The 14,804-nt window shown below is 40.5% G+C and overlaps 1 protein-coding gene across 1 annotated transcript in view; it reads right to left on the reverse strand.

Moving 5' to 3' along the window:
- Positions 1 to 2,508: 2,508 nt before the first annotated feature.
- The window catches only part of LOC308697318 (E3 ubiquitin-protein ligase TRIM39-like), a gene marked incomplete at its 5' end in the record, with an annotated part of 28,994 nt that continues 16,698 nt past the window's right edge, over positions 2,509 to 14,804 (reverse strand). Inside the window, 2 exons of the mRNA XM_081376501.1 lie at positions 2,509 to 3,219; positions 3,375 to 3,410. Coding sequence (XP_081232627.1) covers positions 2,672 to 3,219; positions 3,375 to 3,410 — 584 coding nt within the window. The 3' untranslated portion in view covers positions 2,509 to 2,671. The remainder of the gene's footprint in view (positions 3,220 to 3,374; positions 3,411 to 14,804) is intronic.

Below are 14,804 nucleotides of genomic sequence, written 5' to 3' on the forward strand. Positions count from 1 at the left end.
CATGTGTGTTACAACTAGCCCCGTGTTAGTTTGTGCCATGCCCACCCCTATACTTTGTCAGGCGGAGAGGAGAAAAGAGATGACTTGAGGATAATAATACTGAAACATGTAGAACATTTATATTACATTTTTAAATTTAAAACATGCAATTACAACATGTATGAATTTTTTATATATGCTGAGAAGTAGCAGTAGCATATTTTATTTCTTTTTTATTTTCATCATGTATTTCGTATTGTGTGGTTTATTTACTGTAACTAACATGTGTGATGATCAGAGGAATTGAGTTTTTACCTTTACCTTTATCAAGACCATCACAGGCTTTATATTCATTCCCATCCCTCAGAATCACAGTCCAGTCTCCATTACTGGGTTTCAGTGCGTTCGATCCCTTCCTGTTAATGGATTCTCTGGCCACTCCTAAATCCCATTCAGTCTTTCCCTTCGCCTGCACAATCAGAGAGGATGAGTTCAGGATGAGCTGTATCAGCATCCAGAGTCACATCCACTGAGAAAACAGATTATGAATCACAACTTTATAATCACATTTAGTGATGTTTGTAATATTTAATCAGTTTTTAATCATACTGTCATCTGAATGTAATCTATGGTACCATGCAGTGTTGTGACGTTTTGGAAATAGTAGCTACAACTAGATATGTACATTTTCTGAAGTAAATGTGAGTGGTGTTTACCATATGCAACTACACTGCATCGAGTCAAAAAAGCACAATTAGCATGCTTTTAACAAGATGCTAACATAATGCTAACACGATTAGCATGTTGGTAGCATGATGTTAACATGATTAGCATGATATACTAACGTGATCTTAACACGATTATTGTGTTTGCTAGCATATTTTTAGCAAGATGCTAAAATAATTAGCATGTTACTAGCATGATGATAATACAATTAACATGTTGTTAGCATGATGCTAACATATTTTGACTTGTTTTTATTAAAAAATTTAAACAATTATTAGCATTTTTAACATGTTTTAGTACTTAGCTTATTGCTATGAGCATAGCTATTCACTGCTAGCATGTGTAGCATGTTGGAAGTCCTGTTTGCTAGCATGAGTCAAAAGAGCCAAACAACATGATGTTTTGATGCAGAGATATAGGTTTTGCTAAACGGTTGCTAGGATACTCTGTATGGTTGTTAGGGAGTGGCTTGGCAGCTGCCAATGATGATACTCCAAAAGCTGCTTGTCAGTATGAACAAAATAAACCAACCACAATCCCTCTATGACATTTAGATTTGAAGATATAACTCTTTGGGTTTGGGTTGTTAGGGTGCTCAACAATGGTTGCTACGGCGTAGCTAGGAAGTGTTGAAGGTGATTGGTGAATGGCTGCTTGCTGCCCCGAGTCAAACAAGCCCACCCTCTATGGGTTACTATGACGCTTCTATCCGAAGATATTTCATTCAATGGAAGTCTATGGACTTGTTGCTATGGTGCTCTAAACGGTTGCTAGGGTGTGGTTTGATAGCTTAATGATGATCCTTAATCATCTTAGCCTAATGAGAGACTGATTGGTTGCCTGAGTAAAATGGGCCCGCCCCCTTGTCTCTATGACACTGTGATGCAAAGTCATGTTCAATACAAAATTCCTATGCAAGTTACCATAGTAGGATTTGGATCGCCTGTTTCATGGGCCGTCCTTCACCATAGTGTGTCTCTGGGGAATTTTGGGCACCTCTGGCCCAGGGATTCAACTTACACCCCATTACAAAGTATTTTCTTACAGAGCCTGTCAGCCTCTTCAAATGTGGTAACCCACACGTTTCTACGAAATCCTCGCTCAGATATATGACCCATCAAAATTAGTCACAATGTAAAGTCTATGGGATTGTATTTTGGCCACTTTTTCGCCTTCCGGACGAACATCGTTCACTCAAACGCTTATAAAAGTCTTAGCTCACCTCTCCTCAATAATCCACACGATTTGATGTCCACCTTATTCATGGGTCAATGACAAATGCGAGTTACGCGCCAAAGTTTTGTACAGAAGAAGAATAAATATGTGAGATCATTTTTATGGCAAGCTTCAATAATATGTTATTTGGAGTTTGGACTTGATTTTTCTCTTATCTTTATTACCTTTGTAAGATTTTTTCAACTTTCTTTGTATCTTTTTCATTCATTCCACTAACAATTCACAAATAGTTGCGTAAATTAGGCCCATTCATATTTATAAATATGCACAGGTGAACTTCTCACGTCTCGTATCTCAAGCTAACGCAGCTTTCTTTACTCTTTTACTGTAAACTGTGATTAAATATACTGTAAAAACGAAATATCTATGAATATCTACTGAATCTTATTTATAAAATGTTTTCAATTTCATCTTAACATGTTTATAAAGCCACCTAAAGTGTGTGAATTTTATGTACAAATCAAACTGATGACACTGATTTATGGTTGTGAACACACTCAAAAATATCTGTTACAGGAGAGGTAATCATAATATTGGACACAATAAAACAGAAACAACAAAAAAGTACAAAGGAATTAATGTCTTTATTCAGATGCTGAATCACTTTGATGAAAAGCAGCAACAAATGATTCTCATCCTTTGAGTAAGAACACATAAATGTTTTATGTTTTTAAACATTAATTACATTAATCTTTATTTTCATCAAGTATTTCATATTAGGGCTGTAAATTCATTTATTGTGTTTGACAGGAGTGATGATCAGTGGAGTTGAGTTTTTACCTCCATCATTAAAGCACCGGCTAAAATATGGATAGAGTTTCCCAAAGAAATACTGACCAGTGAAAGAGAAGAGATGAGAGCTGGACTCCACATCATAAAAGGAGACCAGACCCTCCTCATAATCCACAAACACACCGACCCGCTGCGGCTTCACTCTCACACACAGAGAGACACGAGGATCAGCAAAAGCTTCATATTGATTCTCATTCCTCAGAGCCACAGTCCAGTATCCATCACTGGGACACAGTGTGAATTCTCCCTTCCTGTTAATGGATTCTCTGGCCACTCCTAAATCCCATTCAGTCTTTCCCTTCACCTGCACCTCAAAATAAAATCTCTGTGAGGAGAATCCCTCCTTTCCCAGGACATTTACACAGTAATCAAATCTCTCTGGTTTGTCTGGGAGTTTCTGTCTAATGTCTCCATGTCTCACTTGTTTTCCATCATCAGACAGGATGAGTTTAGGATGAGCTGTATCAGGATCCAGAGTCACATCCACTGAGAAAACAGACAATATAAATCACAATTTCACAACACAGATATTTAGTGATGATGTGTGTAATATGTAATCAGTGATTAATCATACTGTGGGTCAGTGATGAAGCTGTGAGTATCTGAATGTAATCTAGTGTAGTGCAGACAGCACACTGTACCTGCATACTGCTGTATCCTCTTCACTTCTGTAGAGACTAATGACAATAAAACATCATCAGATCTTTGACATGTTTATGTGTGGAATTATAGACAAGATTTAAGGTCATATTTAAAGAATTGTGAACAACATCATGTTTTTATCTGATCAATGTTGTGTGTGTTTTTAGCACTGCTAAGCTTTTAGAGCTTCAGGCCTGATATTTCACACACATCCCTCTTCTCACGAAGATCAAATCTGCCTAATCTTACACATGATATCTATTCATTAGATTTCCTGCTTTTGTGATTTTGGTGAAACAATTAAAACAATTCTCTGCTAAATTGATTTGCACACAACTGCTCTACTCAAACAATCTCTGAGTTAATTGAATATTAATCTTTCTCTCTACAGTTTTATATGTTTTCTGAAATTAGAGCTAAAAATGACCGGCCCTCCTCACATTATCTTCGCTGATGATAATAATGTGAACATTGAGTTTAGGTCACAAAATATTAAATTATTTGTATACATTTAATTTAATTAAGTTTAGTAGTTACTCAAGCGCTCCTCTGTGTTTTCTGAGGATGCTGCAGTTGTCATGGTAACTCTACTCTCTCAACTGCCACCCAGAATTGTTTTATATACATAAAGAGAAATAGACTTTGTAGATTATTAAAAATTAAATGTATACAAATAATTAAATATTTTGTGACCTAAACTCAATGTTCACATTATTATCATCAGCTCACAGGTCTTCTTGATGCTTTTTACTATACAGGGCTTTAAAGGAGAACTTCGGTCAATTTTAACACTGAGCTCATTTTTTTGTAAATTTGGAGTGCTGTCAATACAGAGAACAACGACAAAAATCGGTGTTGCCTACACCGTGTTATCCTCTTTTTAAAATGTGCACCCTGTTGACTTCAATGGGGCAAGTTCTAAACCTGCTTTTAGCCTCTTAACATCCTTGATGTGTCATTACAAGTGCACAGAAAATGTGAGTGATTCCTTCAGAGTGAACACAAGTGAATCTGACTGCAGTAGATGTGAAAGATATGAATAAAAGTGATGTTAATTCAGCCAGCGCACGATTTCCCGAGTTCACGCGCGTGATCATAGGTAACTAAACCTATGCGTGTGAACTCGACAATCGACTACTGTGGACTTCGACCGAAAACAGGAAGTAAATACAGGTATGTGCGCTGGCTGAATTAACATCACTTTTATTAATATCTTTCACATCTACTGCAGTCAGATTCACTCGTGATCACTCTGAGGAATCACTCACATTAGCTGTGTGTTTCATGTTCATAAATGAGACTTGTGATGGGTCAAACACTTGCTTTTATTCCGCTCACTTTTCATTGCACTCCACATGCATCTCACTGTTTTCATGCAATGCCTCTCCTCTTGTGACCCCCCTCTCCTGATAGCTCACTGTTGCCACCTATTGGCTAACCTATATCGTAACATCTCCCTTCACATAACAAAGGAAAGTTTTTGAAATTGAACATTACACAACATAACCCAACTCAATTAGAGAACCCATTATACAGATTATCAGGTTGAACAAAACTATCTGTTATTCTGTGAATAGCTTAATGAATAGTTAACTAAGCATGACATTGTTTTTTGCATATGTATAATATTCTTTCCTTTTTTTTTTTTTTTTACATAACATAGTCCGAAGAGTATCTTGCAGGAATTTTGATGTTGGACCTGGTTCTTGTGTGTCTTAGAATTGGGACTGTGGGTGGCGAGGTAGCTTCTCTGTTTGTTATTTGCTGTGTGGTGCTCTCTGAAGACTCTCCTGTCCCCCAGTAATCATCAATTACGGTGGGTTGGTCTGCCGGTAAGGTGACTTTGAGCTGTTCAGGCACAGGACGAATGTCTTTTCTGTTGCGACGGTATTTTTTGCCTTTCACTAGCAGTATGTAGGAACGGTCACTGAGTTGATCAATGCAGATGCCAAGCGCCCATGTACTGGTTGGGTTATTGGGGTGAAGAAGTACCCGCACTGTCTGACCTTGAATTATGCTTGGCATGTCACGTGCTGTAGCGTCATAGCGTTGCTTCACTGCTGCTCGCTTGGCTATTTTTCTTGTGACAACTTCTTGCACTACTTTAGGATGCAGAAGGGCCTCTCCAGTAGGCAGGGTGGTGCGTGTTCTCCTTGACATGAGCCTTTGAATTGGAGAGCTATTGAGGCCTTCTGTTGGGGTGTTTCTCCACGCCAGAACTGCTTTCCAAAGGTCTCCCCCTTCCAAGGTGGACTTTTTTATCAGTGTTTTTGCTATTTTTACAGCTGACTCTGCTTTACCGTTGCTTTGGCTGTGATATGGTGATGATGTGACATGGTTAAAATCCCATTCCTTTGCGAATTCTTGAAAGTCCATGCCACTGAATGGTGGTCCATTGTCTGTGAAAACTTCAAGGGGAATGCCATGTCTGCTGAACTGTCTTTTGCAGCATTCGATGACTGTGGATGAGGTGTAATCTGGCATTCTGTCTATCTCCCAGTAGTCAGAATAGTAATCCACCATAATTAGGAACATGGAGTCATTTGCAGTAAATAGGTCCATTCCTATCTTAGACCATGGGAGGTGAGGTAGTTTGTGTGGAATCAATGTTTCTTTTTGCTGTTTCACATGGATAGTGTTGCATGTGGCGCAACTGCTGACAAAGTTTTTTACGTCTTCTGTGATGCCAGGCCAGAAAACTGCCTCACGAGCCTTTCTCAGGCTAGCCTCAATTCCAGAGTGTCCAGTGTGGATTTTCTCTAAAAAAACAGGGCGTAAAGCGTCAGGAATGAGGATCCTCTGTCCTTTGAATATTAGGCCACTGTCACTGGCTAGTTCCTCCTTGAAAGTCCAGAATGATCGCAATAAACTGTTGACAGCACATTTGCGGTTGGGCCACCCAGTTTTAATGCAAGCATGTAGTTTTTGGAACAGTGCATCTTTGGCAGAGTGTGTTTTGATGGTTTCCAGTGTCTTCGTGGAGATATTGATACAGCTGGAATGGCTAACTTGTTCAAAGTCTTGTGAGGTAAGGCCCATTGCATATACTGAGGCTGGCGTCTGCATTTGTGAGTGTGTCATGCTCGCCTGAGGCGCTCTCGAGAGAAAGTCGGCAACATGCAAATCCTTGCCTGGTTTGTACTGCAAGTGTATCTGGTATCTTTGTAGCCTCAGTAGCATCCTCTGTAATCGCTTGGGTGCTGCTAGCAAGGGTTTTTTGAAGATTGCTTCAAGTGGCCTGTGATCACTGTGTACAGTGATGTGCTCTCTTCCATGTAGATACTGGTCGAATTTATCACATGCAAAGACAATGGCAAGGCACTCTTTCTCAATCTGTGCGTATTGTTGTTCTGTTGGGGTCAGCGTCCTGGACGCAAATGCTACAGGTTGTCCATTCTGTAGGAGGGCTGCCCCTAAGCCTTTCTCACTGGCATCACATTGCAGTGTGACCTCCTCTTTGATGTCATAGTATTTAAGTACAGGGTAGTGTGTGACTAAATCTTTGATCTTTTCCAGAGCCGCCTCATGTGCTTGTAGCCACGTCCAGTCAACATCCTTGTCTGTCAGGCGTCTGAGAGGTTCACATATGTCAGACAGACGGGGCAGGAACTTTGACAAGTAGTTTACAAACCCCAAAAGCCTTTGGAGGGATTTGACGTCGGTCGGTGTTTGCATGTTCTGGATTGCGGTAATTTTCTGCGGGTCCGGGCGTAAGCCTTCATTCGTGAGGAGGTGACCCATGTACGTCACACTAGGGAGCTTCAGCCGGAGTTTCTTTCTGTTCAGCTTCAAATTGACTTCCCTAGCTCTCTGTAGCAGGGCTGAGATGTTCTTGTCATGATCTGACAATGCGTCTTTTGTAGTGTTGCCACACCCATAGACGAGAATGTCATCTGCAATTACACTGACTCCTCTGAGGCCCTGCAATGCTTCATGCTGTCTCCTTTGGTACTCTTCAGCTGCCGGTTTGATTCCAAATGGCATCCGAAGCCATCTGTATCTTCCTTCAGGCGTCCAAAATTTGGTGAGGTAGCTGCTGGCCTCATCTAGCTTTACTTGCCAATAGCCATCCTTTGCATCAAGAACTGTGAATATTTTTGCATTGGTTATTTCTGGAAGGATTTCTTCAATTGTGGGAATCTGGTAGTGTGATCTGAGCAAAGCTTTGTTCAATGGGGTAGGATCAATGCATATGCGCAGCTTGTCATTCTTTTCAATAACCACCATGTTGCTTATCCACGGAGTCGGTTCCGTAACTTTAGCAATGACCCCTTTTTGTTCCATTTCGTGAATGGCTTTGATAATTTTTGCTTTGATGGGAATAGGAATCCGTCTTGGTAACTGCTGTACAGGCTGGACTGTGGGGTTAATCTCAAGGTGTAGCTCCCCTGGGAGGCATCCTAATCCATCAAACACATCATCATACCTGGAGATGATTTCATCCGTTGTGTTGGGTGCACCTGGCAACTCTTTCGTGTCAATATTGTGTATTACATGGTTGGTGTTTATTTGAAGTAGATTGAGTTTCTGGCAGGTTTCAGCTGAAAGCAGTGGTATATGTGATGTCTCCATTACTTGAAATCTGAGGATGTATTTGTGCCCTTCATGGTCTGTTTTAAGGTCACATTCACCCTTAGGCTTGATTAGGGTGCCATCATACAGCTTGAGTGTGGCTTTGCTGGGCATTAAAGCTGGATTGCCATCTTGCAGTAAGCGTTGGAGGTCACGAAAACCGATTACATTGACTGTGGAGCCTGTGTCTAGCTGGCACTTCAGGGTACAATGGGAATCGTCATTGACAGATTTGATATTGTGTGGGGTCAGCTTCAAATTTATGAACCATTTACTTTGGTTGGCTTGCATCAGGGGCGGATCTAGAAAAATATTTATGGGGTGGCGAGAGGGGGGCAGGAATTTTTCAGGGGTGGCAACATATGGCAGAAGTATATATACTGAATTTAATCACAGGTAAATTGGCCATAACTTTTAATTCGTTGCTGCCAATAGGGATGGGTATATCCAGGGGTGCAACTACCCAGTGTCAGAGGGGTATGCAGCAACAATTTTGGCATTAAAAACAATAACTGTCCCATGTAATGAGTGAGGAACGAGTGATAGTTAACAGATTAATTAAGTACAAAATTGTAATTTATTAATAAAATTGAACTATACTTCACTATACTTCACAGTGATGAATCCACTGCTGAGTGGACCTCTGTCCCTCTAGGGTGGTTCGGGTGCATTCTCCCCCGTAAGAAAATTTTGTGCTTTTTAATGTTGAATTCATCAATCTGGTGCACTTTGAGAGTTCAAAATTAAAAGCTCTGACCCATATTCAGTGTGCAAATTAAACAAAGAAAAATTCAAACCTTTTTTAGTAACAGTGTCTGTCTAGTGTCTACATTAGCTACACTACTACTAATAGTTATAATATTAATCCCATGATAGTAATAGCCATATATTGTAATACAAATGCACTGAAAAATAAAGGAAACTTTCATAATTAGTTTTGTACTAATTTCTATACTTCACATTCATGATGTGATTTGGTCAGCCCAAAAACAAATATACAAATTATATACCCAGTGCTTGGTCTATCTACTGACATTACTGTTCAGGAGTAATATGGGCTAAACAGACACCTATAAAGTCAGATGTAAAATAACACTGCATAGTTTATCATAGATAGATTAAAGCTTATAAAAGCCAAAATTATTTATTCAAGAGCTGCGACTGATTTTCTCTTTGCCTTTTGTTGTTTGGTTCACAATAATGGAGCAATCGTCAGCAGGTTTATTAGACTGCTGCCTCTTTAAGACCAAATGCAGATCTAATCATTATTACGCATCATATTTTCTCCCAACTATTAACGCCCATTTAAGACATAAACTGTATTTAAGTGAATAAACTGTTTTAGTGAATCTCCAAGACAGCCATTTTGACATATTTGATCGTTTAGATGTGCACACAAAGCCCAAAATATACGTTGCTTGTCTCGTTGCGGTGTGTTTCGGAGCGCGCGCCGCATTTGGAACAGCGTCTATTGCATCAATTTTGGTACTTTTAATAGCCTTTTATTATCAGTTTAGCAACAGCATAGACTACATTTTACAACAATCACCGATCGTGCAGATTCTGACGTTATGTTTGGGTTTTAGGGAGAAATGACAGCGCGCCGCTCTGTGAAGGGAAGGAAGTTGCGCTGGAGAGAATGCGGCTTTTGTTTTTAATGGTATAGGCTACCTCAAATATATTATTTTTTATAATCATTGGAAGCCAAAATCTAAATCTAAAATAAAATTAGTTTAATATCAAAGAAAGTGTAACCGTTTAAATGTTTAGTTATGTCCTCAATAACAAATATAAAATCAGAAAGATTTATCACATGCACACACTTTAGGCCTATGTTTATTGTATTTGTTATTTCACCAGTTGTAACCTGGTTTCATTGCTGTGATATCTGAATTGAATTGGATTTAATAGCTTATAGCTAATCAAATGATCGATCTCTGGCACAGTAGGCTATTGTGTGTTGTAACATAACGTCGGCGGAACGGCGACCATCAGTAAACGTTATGGATACAAACAATATTTTATATTTTTTATTAAGCTGTTCTTGTCTTTACTAAAATCAAAATTAGGCTAATCAAAGGGAAGAGTGCTCTTACAAATCACGAGGGAGCGATTTGACCGCTGATTTTGGCTAACGTAATAGACTCGCTGTTTTTGCTGATGCTGAATCGTCTTTAGCATACAATGCATTCATTACAAATGTAACTTTAAGTTAAACGTGTGTTTACACTACACCTGGGGAAACTCACTTCACCTTCAGATGCTCTGGGGCAGCTCAATCTCTCCAGTTGGGTTGCAGGGCCACCGCACCGCAGCAGACTCGCTGTGTGTGAGCCAGAATGCCGCTCTGCACGTTTGAATAAGGGACGTAGCTAAGTATTTTCTACTCAAGTCATGACGCGTTTAGGGGCGCCCAGGAAACGAAGGTTTTTACCGTAAATGTCGTCTTATTTTCAGCCGGCCTGGGCTGACATCAATGGGGTGGCAGCTGGGGTGGCAAGACCTTTACTAGGGGTGGCAGCTGCCACCCCGTGCCACCCCAGTAGATCCGCCCCTACACACATCAGATTATAGTGTCTAAGTCAATATCGAGATCAATGTCATATTACACAAAGTAACAATGCTATGTTTCAGACAGTAACACTATGGCAATAGTACAGCGATTGTACTTTGAAAATATAAACTGTACTGAAACTGATAATGAAAAATGTAGCCATATTATTTCATATAATATATCATGATAAATCTCATTTTTACATGTGTGATATCAGTATAAAGTACACGCACTAACACACGCACAGGTCCAATGCTGAGTTGATATGAGTCATGCAGATGAAAGTGTTTATGATGATCAGATTTATGATCACACTTACAGTAGTGATGTTACATATGACACTGAAGCTTCGATGCTCGTATCACATAAGCGACACAATTTGTAGTGAAGCCCCGTATCTTCTTCTTCTTCTTCTTTTGGTTTTATGGCGGGTTGCGAACCAACTTCAAAGGCGCATACCGCCACCTACTGTGATGGAGTGTGAAGAGAATGATCTAATTTCTAAATCCTATAATATAACCCACAATTCTTGATGAATTTTATAACTACATTTATCTGTTTCCTTGAATTTGGACTATCATTTAATATATTAGTTATATTGAATTCCCGGCACCCTACTGCTTGAAGATCTTCCTTAAAGCCTGTTTTATACTTCTGCGTCGAACTGCCGCCGTAGCTACGTCGTAGGCTTTGTGTAGCGCGCGTACCCTACGGCGTACCCTGACGTGCACCTCTCCAAAAATGTAACAACGCGTCAATTCTACGCGGACACAAGCGCGGTGATTGGTCTGCCAGAACCCCTCCCTCGGGGTTTCACATGCTCCCTAGGTGCGCGTCAACGCGGACAACGACACAGAAGTATAAATTAAAACCAACACGTTGCCTACGGCGTATAGGCTCCGGCGTAGGTCCGACGCAGAAGTATAATGAGGCCTTAAGAATCCTCCTGTCTTCTTCATATGCTTTACATTCCTTAAAAACATGTTCTACCGTCTCATCTAACAAACAAACCTCATATAAACCTGTGTTGTGCTTTCCTATAATGTATAAAGTGTAATTTAAATTAGAATGTCCTGTTCGTAAATGTGTAAAAATAATTTGTTCTCTTCTACTTATATTGAGACTTATTTTGCTTTTCTTTACCGTTTTTTGAATCCTATAAAAATACCGCCCCTTATGACATGTATCCCAATCTGTCTGCCATTTCCTATTGCACGCTTCTAAAATTAACTGTTTACCTTCTGCTCTACTAAATGATATGTTTATATTTGGTTCTTCCATTTTTAATGATTCTTTTGCTACTTTGTCTGCTTCCTCATTCCCTTGAATTCCCATGTGTGCTGGTACCCACATAAATCGAATTATAATTCTCATTTGTTTTAAACTGTACAACCTGATCATGATTTCTATTAAAATGTCAGTTCTATTTGTTTCAGAGGACTGTAGACTCTTAAGAACAGCCATTGAATCAGTGCATATTATTACTTTATCAGGTCTAACTTCATAGACCCACTCAAGTGCCATTAAAATCGCTATCATCTCACCCGTATATATTGATGTACCATTTGTTATTCTTCCAGCCTTTTTCACCTCAAACTCTGTAACATAGAAGGCAGCCCCTGTCCTCCCATTATCTACATTCTTTGATCCGTCTGTGTGAAGCCCCGTATCGAGGCGTGTATTGGTTTACTAGAGTCACGTGATCGATGACAAACGAAGCCTCACTTTCTGTCCAGTCACGTGCGCGTTTCGCTTTGGGTGTCAGAAGGCTCGAACTTCAGATCGTATTTAAAGGAGAGCTCGGCAACTCTAGCGAACTCTAGTCACTTCTTCACTGATTTTCCCTTTTGTTGTCGCATGTTTTCCCCACGAGCTCCCCCTACAGCTGTGGTGGGGCGTATATTTCACAACACAGTCGTAAAAAACTCACTTGCGGCGGCCTCCTCCCCCTCTCTACCGCTGCTCATGTGCGTTTGTTTTGATCGGAGCAAGCCAACTGTATCGTGTGGAGTTATGTCTACCGAGGTGGGTAATAATCTGGTAATACATCATACATGCGTGTGTGTTTATGTCGAATTGCCGTAAAGCAATTTGTGTTTCGCGCTCGTTCTCGTTCTCGCTTTCGCTTCTCACGAGACTTCCAATTTCTATCTTGTTGCAAAGTTGCAAGGTTGGTTTTCCGCCTGGGAACGCTGGGGGGAGCGGGGAAAGTCACCAATATCACCAGAACAGGTTGTTTAACCATCCAAATGATTTCTAGACAGTTTTATTAAGTTAAAAAAGCTACCAAGTTCTCCTTTAACGAGTCATTGTTGCCTCAGTCTGGTTGATATTTACAATTATTGATATTGACATTTAACAACAGATGATCCTATCAGACAATGTCCTTATTCATTGTGTGTGTGTGTGTGTGTGTGTGTGTGTGTGGAAAGAGAGAGAGAAAGATATCTTAATTAAATTAAAGATTAAATCTGATTGAATCATATAAGCTATTATATTTTATTGTCACACTTTAATGGGAAAATTAATTTATTTAATGAACAAATCAAACACAAACATGTAAGGCTTTTATTTGTACACATAACATTGAATCTATGGAGTGTGTTGTGGTTGCTTCATCTGCCAGAGCTTCTAACACAGGCTTCTGGCTGCTTTATTTTAAATAACCACCAGATGGCGCTGTTCTCGACACTCTCGAAGCTTTGAATCTTTTCCCGGAACAGTCAGGGGAAAGCCTCAGTGATTCATGGGGCTTCATTTCCCCATCCCTAACTTACAGTCGTTCACTCCTCACAGTCTTCACGCAGAATCCCGCGGGGACGGAGGCCGGTAGCGCGGGTCATGGAGGGTCTCAAATATTCCTCTTATCTACATCATTACGACAATTACATAGAAAATAGAATAACGAGAAAACACCGAGCTGAAGTCAACAACAGACTCGATCTGAGATGACCCGGAAGTGCTCACGCCTGCCGTTCCGCCGCGCGGTATTGTGGGAATTGTCGTTTTCACCGCGCAAGAATAATGAAATAAACTACATTTGACTTTAGAACTTATCTCACTTCATTAAAGCAGCACTCAGTAGCTTCGGGATTTCTTCGCTGTATTCTTGCTTTTTGCTCGCAGGTTTCTCTCTAGAGCTCCCCCCACAGCTTCGGAATAGATATTTGACAACACTGTTGTAAAAACTCTTTGGTGATTCTCAGACACCAGAGGCTAGTAGATCAACGACATCAAAGCAGATGGGACATTCTTTAAAACGTCTTCTTCCTTTGGGTTCGGACAGCGTGAGGGAGCGCAATAATGACAGTATTTGAGCAGATTTCTTTTGGCCGTAAAGCAATTGTTTACATCGCGAGACCTGATATCACGCGAGACTTCCTGCCGCGGCTGCCGGCGGCCCGCCGTCTCAAAGTTGCAAGTGCGAATTTTCCGCTCACGGGCACCAGGGGGGTGCGAAACAACCACCATTCAACCCGAAATAAGTAATATAACCATTCCAATGACTCCGAAGCTGTTCAGTTAAAGGGTCATTTCACCCATTTGAACATTGTTTTTTATTTAAAGTGGGTCATATATGTAGTCGAAATGTAAAATAATTTTTGAATTTGGTGCCTTCGTGACCGAGAAAAGACAAAAAATAACTTCAGAACGCATTTGTATGAAAGACAACAACTCCCACAATGCACCACATTGCACAGCTCCGCAAGCCACTCCCACTAATCCAGAAAGCGCATATCTGCCTATAAGAGAAATCACTCTTCCGTCTACAAGGCTAGCTACCACCAGAGCTTGAAATTCATTTCACATTCACACAAAATGTCTAGTTAGTTGGCGAACTGATATAGTGCATTACTCCTCGTTTGTATTTCTTTCGAAAAGGTGAATTATTGAATGGTACCTGGATGTTCAGTCAGAACATATGCGGTGCGAAACTAGGATAGTTCTCAACACAAACGTCCGTGTCCTCGTCTGATTCAGAGATTTCGTCCAGGAGAAATTGTCATTGTTGAAATTCTTTGCCGCAGACGGACTCTATCTCTGTGTTCGTAGCGGTTCGTAGCTGCATTGTGAGATCACCGGCGCCACCAGTCCGCCCTAACCCGAGCCAGTCCGGGCTCCTCGTCCGCGGCAGGCAGGTCTTCTGCCTCGGCTGCTCTTCGCTATAATGCGGCTTGTAAAGGTAGCCACAAACACCTGATTCAAGCATCAGACTTCCGAAATCCTCTTCTTCTATATCATATTGAGCACTCTCCTCCGCTATTGTCATAACTTTACATCTGTCTCTACAGCGCCTGTTAGC

This window comes from Scardinius erythrophthalmus (assembly GCF_964197995.2).
Source record: "Scardinius erythrophthalmus genome assembly, chromosome: 10".
In the NCBI taxonomy this organism is placed as follows: domain Eukaryota; kingdom Metazoa; phylum Chordata; class Actinopteri; order Cypriniformes; family Leuciscidae; genus Scardinius; species Scardinius erythrophthalmus.